This window comes from Sciurus carolinensis, chromosome 3 (genome assembly GCF_902686445.1).
Source record: "Sciurus carolinensis chromosome 3, mSciCar1.2, whole genome shotgun sequence".
NCBI classification, from domain to species: Eukaryota; Metazoa; Chordata; class Mammalia; order Rodentia; family Sciuridae; genus Sciurus; species Sciurus carolinensis.
In genome coordinates this window covers 60,780,602-60,808,011 of record NC_062215.1, presented here as the reverse complement: position 1 = coordinate 60,808,011, position 27,410 = coordinate 60,780,602, and the positions used below count along the sequence as shown (strand labels likewise).

Sequence of the window (27,410 nt, the reverse complement as noted above, 5' to 3'; positions counted from 1 at the left end):
GATTCAATGAATCGCTTCCTCACTCAGCAAGTCAAATTTTCCTCTCAGTAGGACTCGAGAGAGTCTGACTCCTTGCCTAGTGCTCCGAAGAAACGGGCTGTTCCGAGTGGCTGGGCAAGCCAGGACGCGGAGAAGGACGCGAAAGGGACAAGCTGCTGTCCCGCGAGCTGCTGCGGAGTGCGGTGGCCCAGTCCCAGCCCGCTCAGAGGGCGGGGCGGCCGCCTCCGCACTGGGGCGCACAGCCGCACAGCCCGCGCTCCGGCCCCAGTCGCCTCGCGCCCGCCGCCCGCCCCGCCCGGCCCCGCGCCTCACCCCGCCTCAGCGAGCGCGCCCTCGGCATTGGCCCTGCGGCAGCCGGAGCCACCTCCACCGTGAGGCCCACGGCGGGCAGGGACCTGCCGGCCGGGCGAGGCATGGCGGGTCGCCGGGCGCCGGGGGAGAAGCGCTGGCAGCTGGTGCGCTGGTGAGTGGGCAGCGGGCAGCCGCCGGGCCTAGTGCGGGTGCTAACTCGCGCGCCCTAAGCCCGAGCCCGGCCTGCCCGGGAAGGAACTCGGGCGTTGGCCCAAAGTTTCTTCCCGAGTGAGAGGTTGACGGGTTGGGTTGACAGAGAGGGCTGGGCTACCTGATCAAAAAACACTGGGGTCCCCGCACCGGGTGTTTGAGGCTGTCCAGAGACATAGGCGCTGGGACCCAAGGACCCTATCCATGACGTCAGGTTTCGGAGGGACCTGGTTTCTTCTTCCACAGAGGGCGGGGTTCTTCTCTCCTGTAACCCCCTTTAGCTTTCCCATTTGTGCAATGGAGTAGGGGGGTCCCCGTGTATCTCCATTCCGTCTGCTACTCAGAGTAGGGTCAGGACCTGGGCACCTAACAGAGCACAACCCACAGCCCCCATCCCCTGTGTTCGAAGAGATGCCCCAACTCACCTCCACAGGGACCTCTGGGGGTGCGCACTTTGGGGGGTGTGGGCTTCAGAGAAGGGAACCTAGGAAGTGGGAGAACGAATGGGAAGGGATCCTGGAATAGGTGGGTAGTTGCCCCTTCCCCCACCGCAGTCCTGCTGGGAAATCAGAGCCTGTCGGTATCAGGTTACCGGACTGCGGGTTTGAGAGGATTTTCAGATGCTTACAGCTAGTCACCTGCTCTGGGCCACTAGAAACCATGTCCTCCGTGTGGGGGTTTCCGAATATTCAGGGCTACCAAGGTGCCTCACCTCTACTTAACGGGACTTAGAATGCAGGGGACCCTGTGGAACCCTGCAGGGGCTAAAAGATCTAAAAAAAGAATGTCTGACTGGGACACCGCCCCATCCCAAATTATCCCTCCCACACCAGAGTCAGGGGACCTCCTTGAAGTAGCATTTCTGAGCACATTTCGCCAGGTATATTCTGTAGCTGGTATATAAATAACAGTAATAATATCTTCAATAATAGCAACATGGGCTTCCTGAGCACCTCTGTGGCTCTGCAGTAATCAGGATTCAGAGTAATTCAGGATTACTCTTCACAGTAATACTCAGAGGAAGTTATTAGCACCCCCGATTTTTCATATGATGAAATTGAGAGCCAGAGAGGGAAAATGATTAGTCAAGGCCAAACAGAAAACACTTTCACAGAATCTGGGTTTCAGCCTAGGTCTTGTTCCTAGGCTTAACTCTTCCTGTTTTGCTTCTTGTTTCCTAGATTGTCCTACAATCCTAACCTGGCCACACACAGAAATGCACATTGTTGAATCCCAGTATGTCAGAGCAGGAGGGATCAATGTGTTTCCAAGTTTATTATTTAGTAGTGGAATCACTCTTCAGATGAAACTCCAGCATATAAATCATATAAAAGTAGAATTAATCTGTTTGAAGAGTAGGAGCCAAGCAGTTACTTCCTCAAAAGGAGGCACCACCCAGGATCCCAAGACTTTCCAGATCAGTTCTGTCACTTCACAGCAGTGGAAACAGAGTGTTAAAGGGGTCTTGCTTGGTTACCTGCTCTGACTCACCTCACCTCACAACCTACCCCTTGCTTCTGGCTGGGTGGGATCTTGGGTTGGCCTGAAGATGCAAGAATCTTTCTTAGTGCCCCAATTAGGTTTGGTCATTCTGACACTCATGTAAAAGTCCATCTTCTGAGAAGGTTCTGAGGATGTGATATTAGTGCCCAGGCAAATTGGCAGGGAATACTGTTGAAGGCAAGATACCCATCTGAACCCATGCCAGAGTCCAGATGCTGTTAGCCTTGATCCCTGGTTCCTGGACTTCACACAGAGTCAGTTTGCTTTCCCTTTGGATGAGTCAGGATTCTTTTACTTGTAAGTTGTAGAGAAGCAGCTCAAAGTGTCTTGAAAGAAGGAAATTTATTGGCTCACAAAGGAAAACTCCAGGAATTTCTTCAGGAACAACAGGATTCAGATGCCCAAATAGTGTTCTGTTCTCTTTATCTGTTTGCTTTCTACTGTTCTAGTTTTATTTCTTGTGGTAACAAGGTGACTGTCAGCAACCATAGGCGGCCTTCATTTCTCCAAGACTAACCCTCAGGATGGCATTTCATTGGACTGACCTGGGTCACACATAGTTTTTTTTTTTTTTTTTTTTTTTTCATTATGGGGGCTCTACCACAGAGCTATACCCCCAGCTGTTTTTACATTTAATTATTTTTTTTTTACATTTTAAATTAAAAAAAATTTTTTTTTTCCTGTTATCAGGTTTTGAAACCAGGGGAGTTCATCCCCAACCTGTTTTCAAAATTTTTTTCATTTATTATTTTTTAATTTTTATTATTATTTTTATTTATCTTTTAATCTTTTACAGACTGCATTTTGAAAAAATATGGAACGCTTCACGAATTTGCGTGTCATGTCATCCTTGCGCTGGGGCCATCCTAATCTTCTCTGTATCATTTCAATTTTAGTATATGTGCTGCCAAAACGAGCACAATTTTTAAAAATTTTGAGCTGGGGTCTTGCTGAGTTGCTGGGGATGGTCTCCAACTTATGATCCTCCTGCCTCAACCTTCCAAATAGCTGGGATTACAGGTGTTTGTTATGGGGCACAACTCAAGAACAGACTGATCACCGCTGAGAAGTCCAAATTTGAGAGTCTTTATTAAGCCAGCTGGCTGACTGTGTCGCACAATGCCCCCAAAAATGATTATTGGGAGAACAGCCCTGACCATAGGGTTGTAGGGGTTCTTATACCAAAAATCTCATCAATCATAAGTGTCTGTTGCTATGATTTAAAATTACAAACTAACATCATGAGATCATCGACAGAGGGGGATGTGGGTCAAAATGACCCTTACCTAGGTACAAACTAAAGAACGATTACTAACATCCATACAATCACCGTTCACATGGTACATTGTTTAGAAGCAATAGGAATCAAAAGAGAGTAATTTTTCATTACATAGGAATTGTCATTTTGTATTGCTAAACATGTCACACTAAGTAAATGATGATGGGTACAGAGGCGGGGTGTTCCCATGGGAGAAACTTATTTCCTACAAAACATGGAGACTCAGAGCAAAATGGAGTCTGTTTAGACATTTTCCTTATAGTCTGGCCTACAACATTCTCATGGAGCCAGATCTGTCAGCCCATTACAGCGTTCACCACCTTTCTGGACTTTTAGGGTATTTTGAAAATAGTAATGTGCTACTTACTAACAGGGAAATACATGGTTAAATGATTTTTGTCATCATCTGAACATTTTAAGTGTATTATTTACACAAATCCAGAGGGTATAGTCTACTACATACTCGGCTATATGGTATATATATATATGGTATAGATTATACCATATATATATGGTATAGGTTATTGCTCCTATGACCATGATGAAGAAAAAACCCCACAATATTAAAGCAAGCATGAGAGAAAATGATGCAATCAAGAGACAAGGCATAGCTTGTTGCTGTGGTGCACGCCTGTAATCCCAGCAACTCAGGAGGCTGAGAACGGAGGATCACAAGTTCAAGGTCAGTCTTAGCAACTTAGTCCCTAAGCAACTTAATGAGACCCTGTCTCCAGATAAAAAATGAAAAGGGCTGAGGATGCGGCCCTGGGTTCAATCTCTGGTACCAAAGGAAAAAAAAAAAGGTAGCTGAATTTGGCCGTGCACACCTGTAATCCTAGCACCTTGGGAGGCCAGCCTGGGTAATTTAGCTAGGCCCTGTATAAAAATAAAATTAAAAAAAAGACTGGGGATGTAGCTCAGTGGGAGAGCACTCCTGGGTTCAATCCCCAGTACCCAAAAAAAAAAAAAAAAAAAAAAAAAAGAGGAAAGGAAGAGAGAGGCAAGGTAACATTTGATATATGAGGAGGCTGCTAGCATTATACAGTAAAAATTGTTTTTTTGCAGTTTTGGAGATTGAACCCATGGCCTTGTACATACTAGACAAGTGCCACTACCCTATTACTGGACTACATCCCAAGCCCCATTTTTTTTTTTTTAATTAGGGATGGAACCCAGGGGTGCTTTACTGAACTACATCCCCAGTCCTTTTTATTTTTTATTTTGAGGCAGGGTCCCACCAAGTTGCTGAGACTGGCCTTGAACTTGTGATCTTCCTGCTTCAGCCTCATGAGCTGTTGGGATTATAGGTATGTGCCACTGTCCTGATCTACCTCATTTCTTGATTGAATCATCTTCCCTTATGCTTGATTTAATCTTGTGTTGTTTTGTTCATCATGACCCTAGGAGCAGCAATAGGCTATACTACACACATGCATGTATATGTATATATCACACAGTCTAGGTATGATAGTAGTAGTTTCTACCCTCTGAGTTTGTGTAAGTACAGTGAATTTTTTAAAATATAATTTTCATTTATTAGTTGATTTTTCTTTTTATTTATTTATTTTGAGATGGGGTCTCACTATATTGCCCATGTTGGCCTCAAACTCCTGGACTCAAGTGATCCTCCTGCCTCAGTCTTTGGAGTAGTTAGGACTACAGGTGTGTGTTCCACCCCAGGATTTATCTTTGCACCTTTTTGGTAGTGCCCTTGGCAGCACAAGTTTGAAATTTTGATGATGCCCAGTTTATTGATTTTTCTTTTGCTTTGGTATCATATCTAAGAAATTATTGCTTAATCCAAGGTCATGAAGATTTACCCGTTTTCTTCTAAGAATTTTATAGTATTGGCCCTTACATTTAAGTCTCTGATCTGTTTTAATTAAACTTTGTATGGTATGTGAGAGGGTCCCCAAGTTCAGTTTTTGTATGTGAATATCTCAATGTCTCAGAATCATTTATTGAAAAGATTTTTTTTTATTCTTTGCTGAATTGTCTTGGTACTCTTGTTGGAAATCAATTAACTGTAAATGTTATGGTTTATTTAAATGCTCTCAAGTTCAATTCCATTGATGTAGATGTCTGTCCTTACACCTGTACCACATTTTATTGATTAAGGTTGCTGTATAGTGACTTGAAGATGGGATGGGTGAGTTCTCCAACTTTGTGCTCCTTATTCATAGATATTTATCTTAAACTTTGCATTATAATCCCAAACTACTTTACTTTGTTACTCAATTGTTCTAGCTTTGCCTGTTGGGAATACTTTCCCTTTAGCATACACTTATCATTCTTGTCTTTTTGTTTTTAGCATTTCTTTACCGTTTTTTTTTTTTTTTTTTTTTATCATAAAAGAGTAGGATATATTCAAGTGAGAGGAAAAGAGATAGAGGTCCCAGAAGGCAAGAGGGGACCCAATAGGTGTTGCCTAGCATTTCCTGACTTTCTGACACTATCATATGCTCAAGGCCCCTCTTGTGTATTTCCTGCCTCAATTCCAGAATCAACCATTTCTCCAAGGAGCCTTTTTACATTGGAGAATGATATGAGAAACTAAATGTGAATTCTACTTATGATCAATCTTTTAGGTTTTTTTTTTTGTGTGTGTGTGTGTGTGTGTGTGTGTGTGGTGCTGGGGATCGAACTCATGACCTTGTGCTTATAAGGCAAGCGCTTTACCAACTGAGCTATCTCCCTAGCCCAATCTTTTGGTTTCTATGTTGAAAGTATTTTCTCCAAATTTATTAACACATACGTGTGTGTGTGTGTGTGTGTGTTATTTATACTGTATTTAAAAACCTTCTGAAAAGATAATACTTCAGTGGGCAGAGATGGGGCAAAAGGGGTCATTCCAAGGCAGAGAAGACACAGTCTGGCTGGAAAGTGTAGGATGTGTTTGGAACAAAGAGAGCTCATGGGATTGGATGGGGGATTTAGACCTATGTAGGAGAGGAGTATGAAATAGGACTGGAGAGAGCAGAACTAGGTGGCATAGGGCTTGAATGCCAAGCCGAAGAGTTTAGATTTAATTTGAACAATAAGAGTCATTGAATGTTCTTGAGCATTGAATTTTTTTCTTCTTCGTGGTGCTGGGGATTGAACCCAGGGCCTTGCACGTGTTAGGCAAGTGCTCTACGACTCAGCTGCTTCCCCCAGCTATGAATGTTCTTGAAGAACCCTCACCAATGTGGTTATGGGCAACAAGGAGCTTTCCAACTTCTACTAAGTACCTGGCTCTTCTATTTGATAAACTATTGACTTCAAGCTGGGAGTGGTAGTGCATGCCGGCAATCCTAGTGATTTGAGAGGCTGAGGCAGTAGGATTGCAAGTTCGAGGTCAGCCTCAGCAGTTTAGCTGTCTCAAAATAAAATTAAAAAATGACTGGGAATGTTGCTTAGTGATAGAGCACCTGAGTTCAATCCCCAATTCCCAGTAAGGGGGGGCAGGCGGGAAGCAAGAAAGAAAAGTATTGACTTCAAGTATGCTATATAAAATTGAATTACTGTGTTTACAAGTGAAAGAAACATGCATTCAAACTGGCTAAAGCAAAAAACAAACAAATCAAAACCCCAAACCAATGTGTATTGGTTCATTTTACTGAACTGCCTTAAGAGTAATGGCTTCAGACATGGCTCAATCCAGAAACTGTCTTCCAGGCTGTATATCTTTTGGATTGGCACCATCTTCTAAATAACTCCTTGGAGGAACATCAGAGAAATTCTTCTGGACGCTGTTCAGACTTTTCAAGGTGTAGCTCAGTGGAACTATGGGAACTTTGGCTATCTGTTGCTTTTATTTTGTACCTTTTAGATAAGTCTTTTTATTTCTTTTATTTTTTAAAATTTATTTATTTATTTATTTAGGGTACCAAGGATTGAACTCAGAGGCACTCAACCACTGAGTCACATCCTTAGCCCTATTTTGTATTTTATTTAGAGACAAGGTCTTGCTAAGTTGCTTAGTGCCTCGATAAGTTGTTGAGACTGGCTTTGAACTTGAGATTCTCCTGCCTCAGCCTCCTGAGCAGCTCGGATTACAGGTGTGCGCCACCACACACAGCTTGATAAGTCTTTAAAAAAATTTTTTTTTGTAGTTGTAGATGGACAGCATGCCTTTATTTAGTTTATTTTTATGTATAGCTAGGATGGAACCCAGTGCCTTACGTGTGCTAGGCAAGCACTCTGCCACTGGCTACAACCTCAGTCCCAGATAAGACTTTTTTGGTGTTTGGAAATTGCACTCTGAAAAGAGCACTGACCTGGGAAGAAGAATCCTGACTCTGTCACCTAAGAGTTGTGATCTAGGTCAAATTATTTCCTCACTTGGGGAATTCTCAGTTTCCTCATCTGTTGAAGGAAAGCATTATGCTTTCCTGACCTCCCCCAGTGGTCACCCAAATAAACAGGTATGACCTGTAAAGTGCCAGACCCTGCTCTCTTGTGGTGATGGGTTGCATTCTCCAGGAGGTGCCAACCCACCCCACAGCCTGGGGCTTGTGTATCTGAGCAGCTCCTACCCTTCTCTTCCCCTTCTCATTCCTGTCAAAATGTCCCTATGCCAGGTATCTTAGTCTATTCAGGCTCCTCTAACAAGATACCATAGACTGGGTGGCTTATAAAGAATAGAAATATATTTCTTACAGTTCCAGAGGCTGAGAAGTCCAAGATCAAGGTGACTGCAGATTCACTGTCTTGTGAAAGTCCACTTCCTGGTTCATAGAAGATGCCTTCTTGCTGGGTCCTGCCATGGTGGAAGGGGCTAACTAACCCTCTACCATCTCTTTTGTTAGGGCACTAATCACATTCCCTCATGACTTTACCTCGCATAAGGCTCCACCTCCTAATACCATCTTGAGATTAGTATTTTAAGATATGAATGGAGAGCGCTAAGGTTGTAGCTCAGTGGTAGAGCTCTTGCCTAACATGTATGAGGCACTGAGTTTGATTCTCAGCACCACACACAAACAAAGGTCCATTGACACACAAAAAAATATTTTTTAAAAAGATATGAATGAGGGTAGGGGGGTTGCACAAATATTCAGACCATATCCCTGGTTTTCTTGATTTCCATTCTTTCAGGGATAATCTGAGAAACTAGTTCTTGCTAAAATTTTAATGCTGAAAAAACTTAAAATTTGACACTGTGCAGTATTTAATTTCAGTGGAATTTCAGATACCTGGCAGGTTAAAAGGAAAGATATTTGGGGATGAGTGGTCTGTTTTCCCTTCTATTCAGTGCAGTTCAATTCAACAAAAACATTTACTAAGTTATTAAATTGGATTAATTAATGGAAATAATCCATGGCAGAGCATTCCCAAGGATGTAAATGAGTTGATCTCTGTTGCTGTTGTGATTTTTACAGCAGGCTGGCTCCAAAGACCAGACTGTGTGAGGACGTTGCAGAGATATCAGAGCTGGATCAGACCTAGTTTTTGCACTCTAGTGAGGAGATAGACGAGCACATAAATAACTCATGTACAGCCAGCAGAGGGATTGCAATGCTGTGATCAAGGCTGAGCAAAGCATCCCAGGAACCTTAGCGCTGACTTGGGTTCTGGCTGGGAGATAGGATGCATTCTGAGGCAGTGTGGTTTGGGAAAGTGGAGCAGGTCTGGGTTCAGCAGGGTGGGTTCATCTAGGGACACAGCCAGAGCCAAAGTTCTGAGGTAAGAGAGGCCAGAGTATGTTTGAGAAGGACAAATGGTTCAGGAATGCAGGGGTCTGTGTGTGAATGAGGAGGAGGCAGCATGTAGTGGACAGAAACAGAACCATGAACAGAACCAAGAGAGGAAGGACTGGCCATCTAAGGTGAGCAGTGTGGATGACATTTCAGATGCATTGGGAAGTCATGGAACTTTTGGGACAGGGGAGGAGCTGACAAGATTTGTGTTGGAAAGTGGGGGCTGGTACAGAGGAGAGAGAGGATGAACGGTAGAGCTGGAGGGACTGATTAGAAGGAAACTGGATGCTAATGGTTCAAGGTTCAAGGTTCAAGGTTCAAGGTGCATGTAAGGCCTGGCCTCTGCTGTTTCCTGCACACATGACTTCTGACAAATGCACTTCTTCTCCTGAGCCTTTCCTTCCTCATCTCTGAAATGGGATGGTCAGTTCCAAAGGTTTTGATGTGAGAATGTAGGGGGTGGCTTTGGGTGAAGCATGTAAGGCAGATGCCTGGAGGAGACCAAAGATGATGGGAAGGGAAAATGACAAAAATGAACAGGTGGCAAGGAATTCCTATGCATTATATCATTTGATTCTGATGACAATACTTCAAGTTTTATTATTACTCTTACAGATGAGGAATCTGGTATCCACAGGGGAAAAGCCCTCACTCACAGTTGGAGTTCAGGTTGGGGTGCCTGCAAAGTCAGGTAGCCACTTTGTTAAGCGGAGGACAGTCTCCTCCACCAAGATCTGGAAGATGGAGTGCAGGGAGAAGGGAAGGGAAGGTGGCTGGGTTTGGGTTGGAGCAAGGAGGTCGATGGAGGTGGCACTGTGGCTGAGTTTGTGTTCTGGGGCAGGGCCGAGTGTTGGGTGAGGAAAGGCTTGGATTGGGGACCCCCTCTTCCCTCAGCTTGGGTTTCTGTGTGTGCCAGGTGGGGTCAAGCACAGCCTCGTGCATGGTCTGTCAGCCCAGGAGTGGCCCTGTGCCTGATCTGGGACTCCTATTCTCACCTATAAAATAAAGTTGTTGGGTTAGATGGATAACCTCTGGCATTTTGCTGCTCTAACAATCTATGACTTCATGATAAGTAGAGGTCTTAAATTTTTTTTTAATCATCTGGTTCATATTCAAAAGGGATCAAATCAATTACAGTGCTCTTCAGCCACTCACTCCCCTCCATGGATGCAACCCAGAGCACCAGTTGGTTAGTACAATTCATTTCCTCATGGAAATGGCAAGAGCATGTCACTCAGGGACGAATCTGAGGAGGCCATGGTGGGGGAAGACAGGGAAACATTATGGGGGGAAAATGGGATCGATCAGGGTAGGCTTCCTGGAGGAAGGAACCCTTTGAACCAGGTTTTACAGGCGGACAGTTATCCTAGGGGTGGAAACAAGTCACCGAGAAAGGTCATGTCCCAAACAGAGGTTACAAGCTTCCTTCCCAAAGTTGTCCCTGTTTGGCGTGAATGGCACTGCAGCCAGCCACCTGCACAAATTAGGAACTGAAGAAAAACCTGACTGCCTTGTCTTCTCTGCATTCATGTCCGCCTTAGTGCCAGGTCCTGCCACAGTACCTCCTTAGCCACTCACAAGTCCTCCCATTTCTCTCCATCTCCAGCACTGTCCTCCTTTCCAAGCCATCCCACATGGAACTCTTCGAGGACATCTGAGTGGGCCTGCCTGCCATTCCTACCCAGAAGGCTGGACGACCTTCCTGAAATGCCCAACGAATGATATGGAGGACAGTGAACAGAGACAGAGTAGGGCCAGGCACTCCTGTCTGAGAGAACACAGGGGCAATGGGAACCCCTGCTCTCCAGCATCTCTGCCTTCTTTTAGATCCTTAAAATCACCTGCTGCCTCCTGACTCTGGGTCTTGCCTAGGCAGGCTCCTCTGCTGGACCACTTTAGCCATGACTCTTTTCTCTTAGGAAATCCTTGTTAAGAACTGACTGTGTCCCCCCAAATTCATAGGTTGCGATCCCAACCCCCAATGTAATGGTATTAGGAGGCGGGGTCTTTGGGAGGTGATTAGGTCATGAAAGTGGTCCCTGGTGAATGGGATTAGTGTCTTTATAAGAAAAGACATGAGAGAGAGAGGAGTTCTCTCTGCCAGATGAGGATACAATGAGAAAATGGCCATCTGCAAACCAGGAAGAGTGCCCTCTCCAGACACTGACATCTTGATCTTGCACTTCCAGTCTCCAGAACTGTGAGAAATAAATTTCTGTTATTTAGGCCACCTGGTCCACGGTATTCTGTTAGCAGCTTGAACTGACTAAGGCAGTCCTTGTCCTTCAGAACTCAGCTCCACCTGTATCCCCCAGCAAGGACTGCTGGGAAATTCCCTTCCCCAGATAGTCTGTGCCCCACTGGGTAATAGAGCAGCTGCGCCATTCTTTTTCATAGCACTTTACCCAGTTTGTAATCACACACACACACACACACACACACACACACACACACACACACCCCTTTTGAGATAGGTAATAGCTCTCCTGTATAAGAAATTACATTGTTAAAAGATCACTTTCCCGCACCTGCAACTACCCTGCTTTCTCTTCTTCCTACCCATGAAGTGACTTTTATTACCTTTTGCATCTCCAGAGTTTATATATGTAAAGATAAGCAAGTATGATTTCCTACTTTATTCCTTCCCCTCTTCCTTTTAACATCAATTATACATACTGCTTTGCCCTTGATTTTTTTTTTTTTTTTTTTTTTTTGTCTTGCTGATGTATTTTGGAAATCCTGGTATGAGAGCACACAGGAACACACTCATTTACAACATTTCTTATGACTGCACATTGTTTTACTGTATAGATAAACCATAATTGATTTAACCAGTTCCCTATGATGGGTGCTTGGGTCATCCACCAGTCATTTTCTGTTAAAAACAGTCCCACAGATAACCTGGTCCACATGCTGGAATCTGAAGATAGATTCACCAAAGGGAGGTTCACTGGACTAAAAGGGAAATAATGCATTTGTAATGTAGATAGATGTTAGGTCCTCCAGAGGGGCTGTGCAAATTGACACTCCTACTGGTAATGTAAGAGAGTGCCTGTCATGATGATGTATCTATTTCTGTAATTATTGGATGGTTTCTCTCCCCAGAGGACTGTAAGCCCCAGGAAGGCAAGGTCTAGGTCTGTTTTGCTTACCAGCATTGGAACTTGATAAATGCTAAATTAGTGAATGGATTCATGGTTCTATCAGAGGGGTTGGCCAGGGATCAGGGAATAAAGGAACAGAGAGGCCATCTTCCCTTTGTGTTCACTTTGCCCAATCCAGCTTCCCTGATCCTTTCAGAGGGCAGCTGGGACTCTGTGAGAGAATCTTGAGGTTCTGGAAGACCTGACTACTGTTGACTCTTGAGCCCCACTCCAGGGCCACCCTTCTCCCTTTGTGAGATGAAGTCCAGGGTCTTAGCCTTGGAAAATGAACCCTCATCTGATGCTGGAATCCCCTGCCTGCCCTCTTGTTTACATACCTCAAGTGACAGGGAACTTACCCCTTCCAAGTGACTCAACTTCAGACAACAGTTTTTGGATAGCTTTTCAGATCAGCAGTGGGGAGGAGTATTTGGAGACGGGTACCCCTTGGCTATCCTTCTCCAGCAAGCAGGGCTGATTCCCCAAAGGAACTCTGCTGAGACCTGCCCACCTCCTCAGTCTTTTCTGTCTTACTCATAGGTACGTGCAGGAAGGGCGGTTCCGAATTGAGGAAAGGACATTAACAGCCTTCCAGTGGCTCTACAGCCCACAGCAGCACCGTATCCTCAGCCGTGCCGACCTCGAGTCTCCCTCCAGGTAAAGGAATTTCTGCCCTTCCCTTCACTCTGTGGCCTAGGTCCAGCGCCTGCTCTACCCCATCTGGTGTTTATGTAGCCGGCTCACACTGGTCCTTAAATCCACAGCAGGAAATTTTGCCCTCAGTGATGGAGAGGCTTCCCAAGGTCCTGGGTGCCCTTCCAACCACTGAGTGATTGGAGGCAACTTAGTGACTCTGCTTTCTCTTCTGTAAACTTGGAGATCTTGAGTCTCCAGTGAATGGTGTCTCCAGAGATTTCTCAGGCCTGGGGTTCAGCTGGACCCTCCTTAAGAGAGAGGGTAACTGGCGAATTTGCTGGATAGCTCTGGATTTGACCTTGGTAAATCCAGCCCTGCTTTTCTTGTGTGCCTCCTCCTCTATGCCAGAGAATCCAGCTGGGATCCTGAGTCTGAGTGGAGAGTTGGGAGGTGAGGGGCTTTCCCCACTCAGATTCCAACTTCCAGGTCCCTGCCCACTCTTCCTCCACCACTGTGGACAGGTGTGACCAGTGTTAGAAGTCTTGACAGAATCTTCTCTTTCAGGAATGGTTGAACAAAAGAGGAAAGGAAGGGATGAAAGGAAGGGGGCCACATGCTCTTACTGCAGCTTCCCAAACTGGCCCCAGGAATAAGGTTTAGCAGTAGTGGTAGATGTCATCTCTCCTACTATCTGTTAGGAGTCTTTTATAACAAAGCCCAGTGCATCTATCTCTCTTGTCTCATTGACAATTTCAGAAGATTCAGGAAGTCGTAAGGTAGGTGGCCACCTTGAACTTGGTTCTGACCAGTGAGGAAGAATAAGTCAAATGAAGATGCAGAAGTGACAGGAACCCTGGAAAAGGAGACTCAGGCCACCTAAGAATTCTTGTTATTTACAGAGGTGCCCTGGACTCCAGAGAGTAGATTTCAAATAATGTAGAGAAGAGACAGAAAAAAATCAAGAGCTTTAGGTAAGAGTATTAGGAAGTGTACAAAAATGAAATTCCAAGTGTACAGTTGTGACTGCTTGCAGGGAAGGAGAAAGAGGATGGTGTAGCTGCCCTGGGAGTACTCTGGAGACATGTGGGCATGACAGGTGTGCAAACTGACTTAGTTTCAGGTGACCTGCAAAGCTTCATGCATGCCAATTGTCATCTGACTTAAGGGAGCTTTTTCCTTCCCTTCAAAGCTCTAACACTGCCCATTTATTCATTGTCTATGTACCCCACTGGATTGTAAGCTCTCTGGGCAGGGACTTTTCCATCTTGTTCTTCCCTGTGCTCTAGCACAGTGTGTGGCCCAAGGAAGGAGCTCATTAAGCAGTCACTGAATGAACCACACATAGAATGTTGACTTTGAACTTGAAGGAAGGCTGGTAGGAGGTAAGGCGGGCTCTTTAAAACTGCCAAAGGTGATAGTCAGGGAAAAGGAGGAGGGTGGGATCGCCTGCCCATGAAGTCAGTCCAAGGCTAACTGAGCTGCTCTATTTTATAAGCCAGAGAACAAGAATGCCCTTTAGAGTCACATGAGCAAAACCATTCCTCACATGAGGAAAGCAATCAGAAAACAGGCTGGAATCATTTGAAACAACTTCAAATTCCATCCTTGGGGAGGCTATATCCCAGGAGACATGATGACAGGTCTGCTAAGTGACAGTACTTATTTTTTGATAAAATACTGTGATTTTTTTTTAATGCTTGTTATGTGTCACATTGTAAATCCTTTGCAGGAATAAATTGGTTTAATCTTTATAGCAACTTTACGATCTGGGTACTGTTGTTCTCCCTATTTTTTTTTTTTTTGTACTGGATTGAACCCAGGGGTGCTCAACTACTGACCCACATCTGCAGCCCTGTTTTAGATTTTATTTAGAGACAGGGTCTCGCTGAGTTGCTAAGTGCCTTACTAAGTTGCTGAGGCTGGCTTTGATCTCCAGATTCTCCTGTCTTAGCCTCCTGAGCCATTGGGATTACAGGCATGCACCCGGCTGTTCTCTCTATTTTTCAGATAAGAGTGAGAAACAGTAACAGCTAGTAAGTGACAGTGCTTGCAACCCCTACACGTTGCTTCAGAGCATCAACTGTGTACCTGAAGGTGGGAGACGGGGAATATAATTTCTCTACAAAGAAGGAGAAAGTGATATCCACAAACCATAAATAAATGGGCTGAGTATCATTATTGGTCAAGTTTCAGAGCCTGTTATTAAAGAGATGATTTGAGTCAGATATGGTGGTGCACACCTGTGATCCTAGTGGTTCAGGAGGCTGAGGCAGAGGATAATAATTTCAAAGTGAGCCTCAACAACTTAGTGAGGCCCTAAGCAACTTAGAGAGACCCTGTCTCAAAATAAAAAAATGAGGAGGACTGGGAATGTGGCTCAGTGATTAAGTGCCCCTGGGTTCAATTCCTGGTATTAAAAAATAAAATAAAGAGATGGTTTGGGAACACTTAGGAAAAGGTAGAGGATCATTAGCATTGTATGAATTCCCTGAGAACCTGCCCTGCTGGGGGAAGCCTATGTGCTTTTCTGATCAATTTTCTAGACTTGAAATTGAATTGGATGTGGTGGAGTAGGAGATAGTGGCTATGAATTTCTGCAAGAAATTGTTCTTTTCTTCCTGTCAAAGCACTGTAGGTGACAGAGGAAGTGGGCTGGGGTATGGCACAGCTGAGGAGGCTGATAAGTGGGCTGCTATTAGTTGAGTCCTGCTCAGTGTGTTTATCGTGCCTTGAGGAAGGACATGGACTGCATGCTGGTGATTTTGCGATGGCTGGAACCTGGGCATCATACCAAGGCAAGATGGCAGAATTGGGACCCCCCCCAAATGCCCTAGAAGCTGGATTCTGGGCCCAAGTTTAGTACTGTAGGTTCCCCTTATTTGTGATGTCACTTCCACAGTTTTAGTTACTCACAGCTAAACAATCTGAAATTTTAAATGGAAAATTCCAGAAGCAAGCAATTCATAAATTTTAAATTGTGGGATATTCTGAGTAACCTGATGAAAGGTCACCTTATTTCACTCTGCCCCACTTAGGACATGAATTATCTCCTATCCAATGTATCCACAATGTATATGCTACCTGCCTGTTAGTTACTTTGTAACTATTTTGATTATCCAATCAACTATTTCGCTATTTCAGTGCTTGTGTTCAGGTAACCCTTATTTTACTCAATAGTAGCTCAAAGGTGCCAATTTGGATATGCTAATATGCTACCTTTAAGAGAAAAGATAAAAGTTACCAATGTCATCATTGTTCTATATGTACAGATGCTCCTCAACTTATGATGGGGTTAGTCCTAATAAATTCATCACAAGTTGAAAATATTAAATGCATTTTATACATATAACCTACTGAATATCATAGCTTAAGTCTCTCAAAATACTGATTTTTCTGGGGTTGGTGGCACACACCTATAATCCTAGTGACTCTGGAGGCTGAGGCAGGAGGATTATGAGTTTGAGACCAGCTTCAGAAACTTAGCAGAGCCCAAAGTAACTTATACACTGTCTTAAAAAAAAAAAAAAAAAAGGGCTGGGTATGTGGCTCAGTAGTAAAGTGCCTTTAGGTTCAATCTCTAGTACCAAAACAAAACAAAACAACTTATATTTGCCTACAGTTGGGCACAGTCCCCTGGCCACAAAGCCTACAAAATGTTGACTATCTCATCTAATTCATGAATGCCTATATCCAAAAAATGCTAGCAACACAGTACACTGTAGTGTATCAGTTGCTTACCCTTGTGATTGTGTAGCCAACTGGGAGTTATGGTTAACTGCTGCTGATCAGAATCTCAGAGAGTATTTTATGGCATATTGCCAGTTTGGGAAAAAAATCAAAATTCAGAAATTATAATACAGTTTCTACTGAATGTTTATTACTTTCATGCCCTCCTAATCTAAAGTTGACAACTTGTAAGTGGAACCATCAATTCAGGCACTGTCTTTACAGGAGAAACCATAGCATCTATAGGGTTTGGTACCATATGTGGTTTCAGGCATCCACTGGGGGTGGGAACCTTGAAACACACCCCCAAGGATAAGGGGGGACTACTGCAGATATACCTTAACAGAAGTAAAAAGAAATCAAAGTTGGCCTCTAACCCTGTCTGCATCTAGGCAGAGAGGCAAGAGAATCAGAGTTGTCTGAGGGGTTCTGATTGAGTAGAAGCTTGACTATGGCCCTATGTTTTAGAGGCTTACCAAAGAAAATACTGGAATCTTGGGGGTTGAAGGGATTAGGGCAGGATCTAGAATGAGAAAGGAAAGGTCGTGCTCTTCTGAGGCTCAGACTCTAAGACCAAGACTCCTTATCCTTATTTTATTTTTTTGGTGAGCAGTGATTGAGCACCTTTCGTCTGCTTCCAGTGCCAGAACTTACCCTTGAATGGCTGGGAACTTTGCATTTCAAGACCAGTGGCTGAAGGAACTCAGCCTGTGGGCTGTCCATTCCTCCCTCCCTCCTTTCTTTCCTACCCCCCCCCCCCTTCTCTGCCTCCCTTCCTTCTACAACTGTCCACTGTGATCCTGATCTGGGTCAGGCCTTGGGGTTACAGTGGTCCTCAAAGCAGACAAGGGTACTGTTTGTATGGGATACATTCTAGTGGGAGAGATGGAATACCAACATGTAAACGTGAAAACAAGAGAGATGATCAGATTCTTATAATTTCCAAGATGATCGATCAGTTTGCTGAAAAAACTAAAACAGCATCAGGATAATGAGTGACCAGTGAGTGTGTGAGGACTTTGGAAGAGGTGGAAGGCCTCTCTGGGAAAGTGACATGTGAGCTGAGTCCTGGAGGGCACAAGGGGGCAGTCATATGGAGAAAATGCTGGTGAGGAGTGCTGAATAGGGGGCTGGAGGGGCATAGGACATGGGGTGGAAAGCTATCCCTGCAGGGGGGATAGCAAGTGCAAGACACTGGGTATATTCTAGAAGCAGTAAGTCACTGTGGTCAGAATAAAGTGAGGTCATGACCAGCAGAATGAAGTGAGAATGATTTCCCTTCAATTAAAGGAAGGGCTTTCTAGCTACATAAAGACCATGTGTCTGTCCCCTGAGGGAGTGAGCTGCTCATCACTAGAGGTGTGCAAGTCATAGTCAGAGGCTGCCCTCAGAGGCGAGTTACCGAGGAAGAGACCCAAGCATCCCAAAGGTTGGCTAGAGGACTGTTCATCTCTTCAACTACTTCAAGTTCAGGAGCATCTTTGGTTTGGCATAAGTTGAGCAGGTGTCTGTGGAGTGAGTGAATGAGAACTCCAGGCGACCAGGTCCACAGCAGGGGGAAGTTTCAGGGGTTCTGGTCGTTCTTGAACCCTGCCGCTAACTTCCAAGTTACCTTCCCAAGAGCACCCCAGAGTATCCTCAATAGACCAGGAACTCATGGATCTTTCCGCACTTGTTTCCCACCGTCCAGCGCCCCATCTTCCAGGAACCTCTGTGGGCAGGTGGGCTTCTTTCTCCTTCTCTTCCCTAGGACCTCTGGGCGTGCCTGCCCCGCCCCACGCCTTTGTTTCGGAGGAGCTGCCTCGGGCAGTCCCCTAACTGTGGCTACGCCAGCGTCCCCAGAGCGCGGCGCTCAGGACTCACTGTACTGCGACCCCGGTGCCCTCGCCGCTTCCGGTGCCCACCTCCCTGCCCCTCTTCGGTAGCAGCCCGGCGGCCGCGTTGGGAAAGCCGGAGTGGGCACCGCTGGGACCAGGCGCAGACCCGGGCGGTGTTGCTTGGAGGGGCTGGAGCGCAAAGTAGGCGCGGGCGGGGGCGGCGGCGGGAGGACCCTGGGGTCCCACCCGCGCAGTCTGTGGCTGCGTGTGCGCGACTCCGGAAGCCGGGGACGCGCCCGCCAGGTGTGCGAGCGGCTGCAGGCGGGAGGAGGGCGCAGCTTTGTGCGTTCCTAGCCGCCGGCCGGGTGTGCGCGTGTGCGCGCCGCGGTGACGGTGCACGCGACTGGGCGGGCTGCGAGGGAACCCCGGAGCGGAGAAGGAGGGGGCTTGGGTCCGGATGGAGAGGGCTAGACGCGCCGTTCTCTGCGCGCTGGCTGGGTGAGCAGCCAGGACTGACTGTTGACATTCCGTCCACGTCGGTGAACGAGGTCAGTGGCTTCCGGGCTGGGTTGTAATTCCATAGCCATCCTGGATCAGAACCTGAGTCCTGGGTGTGATCGAGCGTAGAATAGGAGTGTACGTTGTGAGTGTGGATGCGTGTATTGCAAAGCGATATCCAGCACGTATGGCCCGTGTGAGCTCTGTGCTGTGATCCCAAAGAGCAATTCAGTGTACCGGGTTATGTTTGGGAGGTAGGGTGACTGTCCTCAGAAATCCCTGCCGGGTGGGGCACCGCACACACATCAATGCAGAGGGGTGTGTGTGCGTGAGTGAGATGTTGGTTAGCCCGCGTCAGTCTCTGACTAGAGAAGCTGACCGAGATGGAGGTCAGACGTGGGTGTTTAAGGTGGTGTTAGAATCAGACGTGGGTGTTTACAGGTGGTGATAGAAGGAAAAAAGCCAGGAACACCCAGGGGTACTGGAAAGGGCATGAATTACAGCCTATCCTCACTCCAACCTGTGCCTGTTGCAGGGAAGGGAACTAGGATGGGGGTTGCTGACTGAGAGGCCTTCATGAACCTTTGAGGCAAGGCCAGCCTTCAGCCTGATGCTCATATTTGGAGGCCTTGTATGGGTGGGTGTGGTGGGTGGCAGACCTGGGTTGGGGTCCAGGGCAGATGTTTAGGGGACTTTAGGAGTCTGTGTAGACTCCACTTTGACTTTACCACCACTAGATGCTGTATGTCTGGAAGGGGTACCTTTCTTTCCTCCATAGCTCCCCCTTCACCCTTCTTAACAAACCTGAAGGACATTTACATGCAAGTGGGGTTTGGGCTCTGATTCAGGGATCTACTTCTGATAGTGAACCCCAAGCAGCCTCCATGGGGAATAATAGGGTTGTCCTGGGTCAAGCATCAGAGCTCTTGGTTCCTTTTCATGCCTTGTAACTCTGAGGCTGTCCCTTGACATAGGCCTCAGTTTCCCACGGAGAGAGAGGAGGCTCTGCCCTCTCCCTCTCTCTGTTCTTTCTGCTGTACATGGCTGGCGGGGGAGGGGGGTTGTGGGCAGGTGAGGAGTAAACAGAAAGCTCACACAGCTGTCTGGGGCTGGGAGACTGGGAGTGACTCAGGGCCTGTGAGGTCCTGGGTTGTGATTTTCCTCAGGAAAGTCCCAGCGCATCTTTGTGACTTGGCGGGGAGTTGGGGAAGACTCTGCCCTCACCTCCTAGCAAGGGTGCTGCTGGGTTTCCTGAGTTCGAGGGGTGGTGAAGGGTATCTACTAGATCTGGCTGCTTGGGCTTTGGGAAACTGCCTGAGGTCCCTTCTTCTTTGCCAGATGTTGAGGAGTGGGGCAGGGGTGGGGCTTGAAGGAGGGGGAATGGGAAACTGGAGCTGAAGACCTTCTGTGGTTGTTGCTTCTGGGTGGAAGCATATGCTAAGCTTGGTTAGGGCCAGGCCTCGTCCAGTTGAACTCCTGCTCAGCCCAGGATGTTGAGGTAATTTGGCAGGACTGGGCATCAGTTCCAGAGAAGAGGATCCTCCTGAGGAAGGCACACTCACAGCCTTCTTTCCCTTTTTTCCCATGACCCACTCTGATCAAGTGTGGCTGAGCTACAGTGGCCTAGAATGGTTTATACCTTGAGGGAAAGGTAGTGGTGCCATAGGTGGTGGTGGTGGCAGCATGGCACAGTGGCACATGGCATGAAGGCTTAACCACTCTCCTGGTGACACTGTTGTCTGTTACTCAGACCTGAGTGTGAATCCCAGTTGTACTACCCCCTCACTGTGTCCACCTGCATTGTTTTGGAGAAAGGCTTGTGTGCATTGGTTTATTTGGGAAGTTTTCTCAGGAAGCAAGGGCAGGGGCAAGGAGAGAAAGGAGAGCAATGCAAGGAGGCACAATTTTGATTATCACCACACTGCATCCTGAGGAGCTTTGTCAGGGAGAGAAGCAGGGAAGCATTTATCCGTTCATAGTGTTCCTGGACAGAAGTGGCTCCATGGACAAGAACTCTTATGGGCCTCCAGATTGCACATGTGTGAGTCTGAAGTGGCTTCCTGTGGGCATCCCACGTCACTGCTTCAAAGAAGGCCTACCTCAGGCTATATGAAGCTACATTTCGTTTTTCTTGTAAGATGCTGTTCAGAGCCTTCAGGTGACTGGTCATTGCAGAAATGGCTGGAAGGACTGAGAGGGTTGGAAGTGGCACACTGAAGTGTCCTATACACCTTGGGCAAGTTACCTAACTTCTCTGAGCTTCTGTCTCCTTATGTGGGTGTTGTGAGTGTGAACTAAGACTTTTTGAACATGATAATAATGGGTGGGTGTTCAGTGAAGGGCTCCACTAATGGAGCATTTCTGTGTTGCTGGGAAGACGACAGGTTCTAGTGGAGCAGATATTCATTTGCTCAAGTGAAGGAGGAAATGGGATAAGATGACCTCTAAAGACCCCTCCTGGTTGTAGAATCTGGAGCTCAAGGGCAGGACTCATAACCTGGTAAGTTCCTGGAGGATCCTGGAGCCCAGCAGTTGGCAGAGGAGGATGAGGGAAGCAGGCAGCTCAGAAGCAGGTGCTTGAAGGAGGAGCTGAGGGAGGGCTGATGCTGGCGTTTGGAACTGGCAGATGGTCGTGGGCACTGGTCTGGGCTATAGTCAGTGGGAAGGACAGGGCAGAGGGGCGGGGGAGGGCTAGAGAAAATACATAACAGAAAGGGATAGGAGAGCCGGTTGGCAGAAGGTGGTCAAGAATGATGGAGGAATCAGGGCTCAGGAATCAGGGGTGAGGTGGAAGCCCTGTTGCCTGGGATTTTAGAGGTGTCTGGATCTGAGGGAGAGTGATGGGTCTGAGGAAAGGGAAGAGAAGCAGTGGTTGAGGGTTAGTTGAGGGGTCCTGGGACATAAGCCAAAAGCAGACCTCATATTCAGGGTCCAGCATCCACAAGCCTCCTCATTCATTTTTCCAATGTGTTCACCTGCTCCTCCTGGGCTGTCACCTCCTTTGGCAGGGGAGATGCTGTCTCTGTCTGCAAACACGTAGGTCCTGTTATGAGCAGCGATGGGAGAAGTTGCCTCAGCCAAGGCCTGTTGCCATGGTGCCAGGTGGCCCTTGTCTCCCTACCTTCTATCTCTGAGCAACAAGCCACCCCCTCCAGGAGAGGTCACACAGTAGGGAAGATATCCAGCTGCCTCTTGCTCATGCACAGGTGGCTCAGGATGATAATATAAAGGTCACTGTGTCCATGTTTCTGCCTGCAGACAAGGTCACACCCCATTGAGGCTGGGGAGGTGTGGTCTTCACTTACCATCATTTAAAGAGTATTCTGGCTTCTGCAACTTGGGGTGTTTTTTCTTAATAAGTTTAGGGCTGGGCATGGGTGGCACACACCTGTAATCCCAGCAGCTCAGTAGGCAGGAGGATCATGAATTCAAAGCCAGTGTCAGCAACTTACTGAGGCTCTAAGCAACTTAGCAAGACCCTGTACCTAAATAAAATACAGAAAGGGCTGGTGATGTGCCTCAGTGGTTGAGTGCCCCTGGGTTCAATTCTCAGTACCAAAATAATAATAATAATAATAATTTTAGTAAAAAATAAAAGTATTAATGCCACCCTCTCAGTGTATTCCCCTTTTAAAGAAACATCTAATGGATGATACTCTCTTCTTTCCCACACTCTTTTAGAGCTTTGGTGTGTGTTGGGAAATCTTACCTCATACCTGATCTCATCCTGCCTCCTATTGCGCGCACACGTGCATTTATGTGTGTAGATGTTTTGTGTTTTTGTCTTTCTCTGTTTGCTGCCACTGTTCAGGGCTTTCAGATGGGGATAAAAGGATTCCTGCCCATCTGCTCCCCATGCAAAGCAGTTGTAGCCTCCTACCAAGACAGGTGGCATGCCATGGCAAGGATTGTGCTTTGAAGGATCTGGCATGAAATGGAGACTGTGAAGGCCAGCCTAGGCAGGACTGGGGTTCTGCTTTGGATGTTGCTCTTGAGGCCAGCTTGCATCCCATCCCCTTCCCTAGTTTAGATCCAGGATTGCCAGCCTCCTTCCTGGATCATACTGACTGACTGGCTGGGCCTGGCTAGGTCTGAGTCAGCATATGGCAGCAGGTGTCAGCACCTGGAGGACCTTGGTATAGCCAGGTCCCTTCTAGTCAGGTGGTTCAGAGTAAGAACAGGAAGGAAGGGGTAGCAAGTCAGGTAGACCAAGGTGTGCCTGTGGGTGTGAGTACATCTGTGCTTGGCACACATGTGTGTCCCTGGAGGCCTTGCTGCTGGATTGCTGTTTGTACATCTCTGTGTGGCCATGTGGAGTTCCACGGAACATGTCTCTGTGTGTGCACTGTTGTGCTCTCTGGCACGTTCATGGGTACCTTTTTCTGATTGCAAGTGTTTACCACCCACTGGGCACTCTCCAGGGTCCTGGAGGGTATGTCTGTGTGCTTGGCAGGTGCTACTTTATGCTAGCAGGGTTCCTGGCCCCCTGAGGCTCTCTGAGTCTTCTGCCCTGCCCAGCTCTGTTCTTTCTCCAGGCTTTCTTATCCTGTCCTTCCCTTTGCCTTGAGGAAGACACTTCTCTCCCTTGAATATGTGGATGTCCATTGCCTTTGGAGTGGGGACTGAGAGGGACTACCAGTCCAACCTTCAGCCCTGTGCTCCTGAGCTTGAGGGGAATGATGTGAGCCCTGCATTAAGGAGATAAGATTAAGGGATGGCTACAGGGGCTGGGCAGAAGCATGCTTCAGGGAACTGTGTGCTCTTGCCATCCATCCACTTGACCCACCCTTCGTGGCCTGGGCACCAATGCCACTGGAGAAAGACTCCCTGACCTCTGCTGTGCATATTATTGATATTTATGCAGCAATTCCTGTGCCAGACTCTGGACTATATACTAAACATATATAAGCTCATTTACTCTGCAGAACAACCCTTGCTTATGAGAATAACAATCCTGTGAGGTAGTTTCTAAAAACATCCCTATTTTTGCCAGGTGTGGTGATGCATGCATGTAATCCCAATGACTCAGGGGGGCTGGGGCAGGAGGATTGCAAGTTTGAGGCCAACTTCAGCAACTTAGCTAGACCTTGTCTCAAAGAATAAAAGTGACTGGGGATGTGGTTCAGTGGTAGAGTACCCCTGGGTTTAATCCCCAGTAACTGAAAACAAACAAAAAAACAAATAAGAAAAAACATCCACAGCCAGGTGTGGTGGCACATGCCTATAATCCTAGCAGCTCTGGAGGCTGAGGCAGGAGGATCTCAAGTTCAAAAGCCAGCCTTAGCAGCTCAGAGAGGCTCTAAGCAACTTAGAGAGATCCTGTCTCATTTATGAGTAAGTGGAGGTCAGTTCCACAAGGCCACAAAACTAATAAGTGATGGAGCCAGAAAATGAACCCAGGTCTGTTTCTGATACTTGCTACTATTCCCTTCTCTCTCCCCTTTTTGCATCCATCTCATCCTTGCCATCTCCTCCTCAGAGAGACTGTCCCATATCATCCCCTCTAAACAGGGCTCCTCAACCTGGTCCCTTTTGGATCATATCACTTTATTGTGAGTATTTGCCTAATGTTATTCCTCTTTTATCTCTTAACCTCCTCACTCTCCATCCAGAGCAGGGATCTGCCTGTCTGCTCACTTAAATTTCCTCAGAATGAACAGAGCGTGGAACACAGTAGAGATGTAATAAAGATTTGATGAATGAATAGATGAAGATAGATTGGACTCCAGACCCTTGTTTTGTACTGCCGCTCACAGAGGGGATCACTACAGATCTGCCAGAGGCATAGGTTCTGGAGACAGCTTGCTTGGTTCAAGTCCTGGCTCTGCCACTGTTCCAGTTATCTAATGCTGCATAATAAACCACCCAGTAGCTTATGGCTTACAACAATGGTGATCTTTATTTGGCCCATGAATTTGTAGTCTGGATAGGGCTTGGTAGGGATAGCTAATATCTTCTTCACTCAGTGTTATCCTGGGTGGTCCAGGTAGAATCTGCTGAGGGCTCAGTTATTCAGGTCTGGTATTTGATGCTGGCTGTTGGCTTAGGGTGTTGGTCCTCTCCACATGGGTCTCTTTATGTGCTCCATCTGTATGCTAGTGTGGGCTTCCTCTCATCATGGTGACTGAGATGAGGGGCAAGCAAGAGAGAGGGAGAGAGAGAGAGAGAGAGAGAGAGGCAGAAGCTATTACATGTTTTCTTCTTTCTTTCTTTTTCTTCGATAGTGGGGATTGAATTCAGGGGTGCTTTACCACTGAGTTGTTACACCCCCCCAACCTCTTTTTATTTTGAGATAGGGTCTCACTAAGTTTCATAGGACTTCACTAAGTTGCTGAGGCTGGCCTTGAACTTGTGATCCTCCTGCCTCAGTCTCCCAAGTTGCTGGGACTACAGATGTGTGCCACTGTGCCTGGATCTTTTGTGTTCTTGCTTAGCCATGGAAATGGGCAGCCTCACTTCTGTCATACTCACAGACACTCACACATCCAAGGGGAACAAACAGACCCCATCTCTCAATGGAGGGATGCAACATAACATGATAAGAGCACATGGGATGAGAGATAAAGTATGGATGGTGTGTAAATACAGTCTTTGGAAAATGCAGTCTGCCACATTTACTTGGATTGCAACCTTGAGGATATTACTAAGTCATCTTTGAAATGGGATCATTATCAGTATGTAACTTTTATCCCATCAGGTTATGCCTTTACCAGTTGTACTTTTCATCCACAGATACCCCTGGCCATGGGGAAAGCTTTGGCCAGGTCTTCTTTTCTTCTTTCACACGTTTTAAATTTAGTTCTTAAATTTGAGTAATGGGCAATGAAACTTTTCCCTTGGCTCAGGTTGGTCTGTCCCCAATTCCTCACTTATTGTTTCATAATATGGGAGGCATTTTACTGTACAGAACCCTCCCAAATATGGTACCTGTAGTGAGGAGGGAAGGGGGAATCTGAATGGAAAGGATCTTTTCTGTCTCACTTTATTGTTTCATTCCCAGTCAGCCCTGCTCCCTTCCAGTGGACGAGGGTCAGGTGTTGATGCAGATGTCTTGAGGCTGGGGCTCTACCAGAACTGTTCTGGCCTGGGGATGGGATAAGCCATACTAGCTCCCCCATCTTTATCCAGGAAAATCAGATCAGATGAATGAATCATGAATCTGTTTTTGAGTTGTGAGCCTTTTTTTTAATGTCTGGGGAGCTCCTTGTCTCTCCTTCTGTTCCCACTGCCTGCCTCCACCTGAGTCCCTGTTCATCTGCCAGATGCATGGGTCCTCAACCAGTTTGCCAGACCTTGGGGAGGAATCTCAGGGTTTGCTCATCGTAGCCCAGGTTGGGACCAGTCCTCAGGTGGGCATTGACAGGGGGCCTAGAGAGAATCTTGGGGTATGCTGGAGCCTAGTCTGTCAGTGTCTCACCTCCAGTGCCATCCCACTGGGAGCCTTCTCTGCTGTGAGTCTTCCCTACAAGAATGGAAAAAGGATTCAAAGAAGGTGCTCTAGATTTGAATTCTGCTATTGCCACCCTCAAGCCCTGTGACCTTGGGCAAATCTCCTAACCTCTCCGAAGCTCCAGTTCCTAAACAGGAAAGTGAATATGGTTGTGGGAAGGGTTAAATGAAGTAGAAAATATGACCTCCCTGATTAATGGGAGGCTACCCTCAAATTAAGTTGTTCTGCACAGATGAAAAATCAGAGATTCCAAGAGTTTAAGTGGTTTCCTCATAGTGACATTTAGTGTCAGAACCAATGTTGCAATTCATTCCAACACCAGGTGGATGTTGCTTATCTTTTGCAACAGGGAGAATTTCCCTCATCTCTCAATCCCTTTTGCAGAGGGCAATATGGCTGCCATCCTAGAAATAGAAATGAAAATATTTCCTCCGTGCAATACCCAGACTTGCCTGTAGAGGTCGCTAACGGACACTTATCTGATCCATCCTGATGAGGGAAGTACCTGGATGTTCTGCTCGATTAAAGGAAGGTTGGGAGTGACCCTATTTGATGGGGGTGAGCAAATGGAGGTCAAAGAGCTGGCCCTGTGATCGCTTTTAGTGAGAATCCCTTCAAACCGTTTGCAGTGTCCAAGCCTTCTTTTGGGTAACTACAGGAAATGATAATGGGAATATCGTAGCGTATTTCATTCCAGTATTTCTTACCAGTATTTGCCTGGTGCCATCTCAGAATAATGGAATCAGAATTTTAGCAGTCACATTCGGTAACATGTTTGCAGGTCTGGGTCAGGCACGACTCTGAAGGCTTAGCACAGTCTTAAGTAATTTTCCTACCAACTACCTGATGAAGGAGGTACTACCTTTAATTATCCCCACTTTATAGACGGAGTGTTTGAGGCACAGATAGGTTCAGGACTTTGCCCAAGATCACAGCACTGGCAAACTGTAGAACTGGGTGTGAACCCATGCTCTTCAAGCGCCAAATAATTCTACCAGTGCTTCTGAAACATTGATGGGTGCTGGAGATTGAACCTACAGCTTAGCGCCTGCTAAGCATATGCTCTATCACAGAGCTACATCCCAGGATACTTGAGAACCTATTTTATAACAGTGGGCCTGACCCCTTTCTTGTCTCCTTATGCTTTCTTTTATTTGCCATTAAAGGAGTATTATT

General features: G+C 46.5%; 1 protein-coding gene and 1 non-coding gene across 4 annotated transcripts in view; one reads left to right on the top strand and one right to left on the bottom strand.

Annotated features, from left to right (window-relative positions):
* The first annotated feature begins 345 nt into the window (after positions 1-345).
* The window catches only part of Rap1gap2 (RAP1 GTPase activating protein 2), a 236,800-nt gene continuing 209,735 nt past the window's right edge, over positions 346-27,410 (top strand). The window contains exons 1-2 of one of the 3 annotated variants that reach the window (XM_047543935.1): positions 346-463; positions 12,648-12,764. In XM_047543935.1, the coding sequence (XP_047399891.1) occupies positions 414-463; positions 12,648-12,764 (167 nt within the window). In that variant the 5' untranslated portion in view covers positions 346-413. Of the gene's footprint in view, positions 464-12,647; positions 12,765-18,722; positions 18,835-27,410 lie in introns of those variants that run through there. The other 2 variants (XM_047543930.1, XM_047543933.1) reach the window with 2 other exon arrangements.
* LOC124981461 (U6 spliceosomal RNA) lies at positions 2,813-2,924 on the bottom strand. Its single transcript, XR_007107985.1, has one exon. It is a non-coding gene; the product is annotated as a U6 spliceosomal RNA (small nuclear RNA).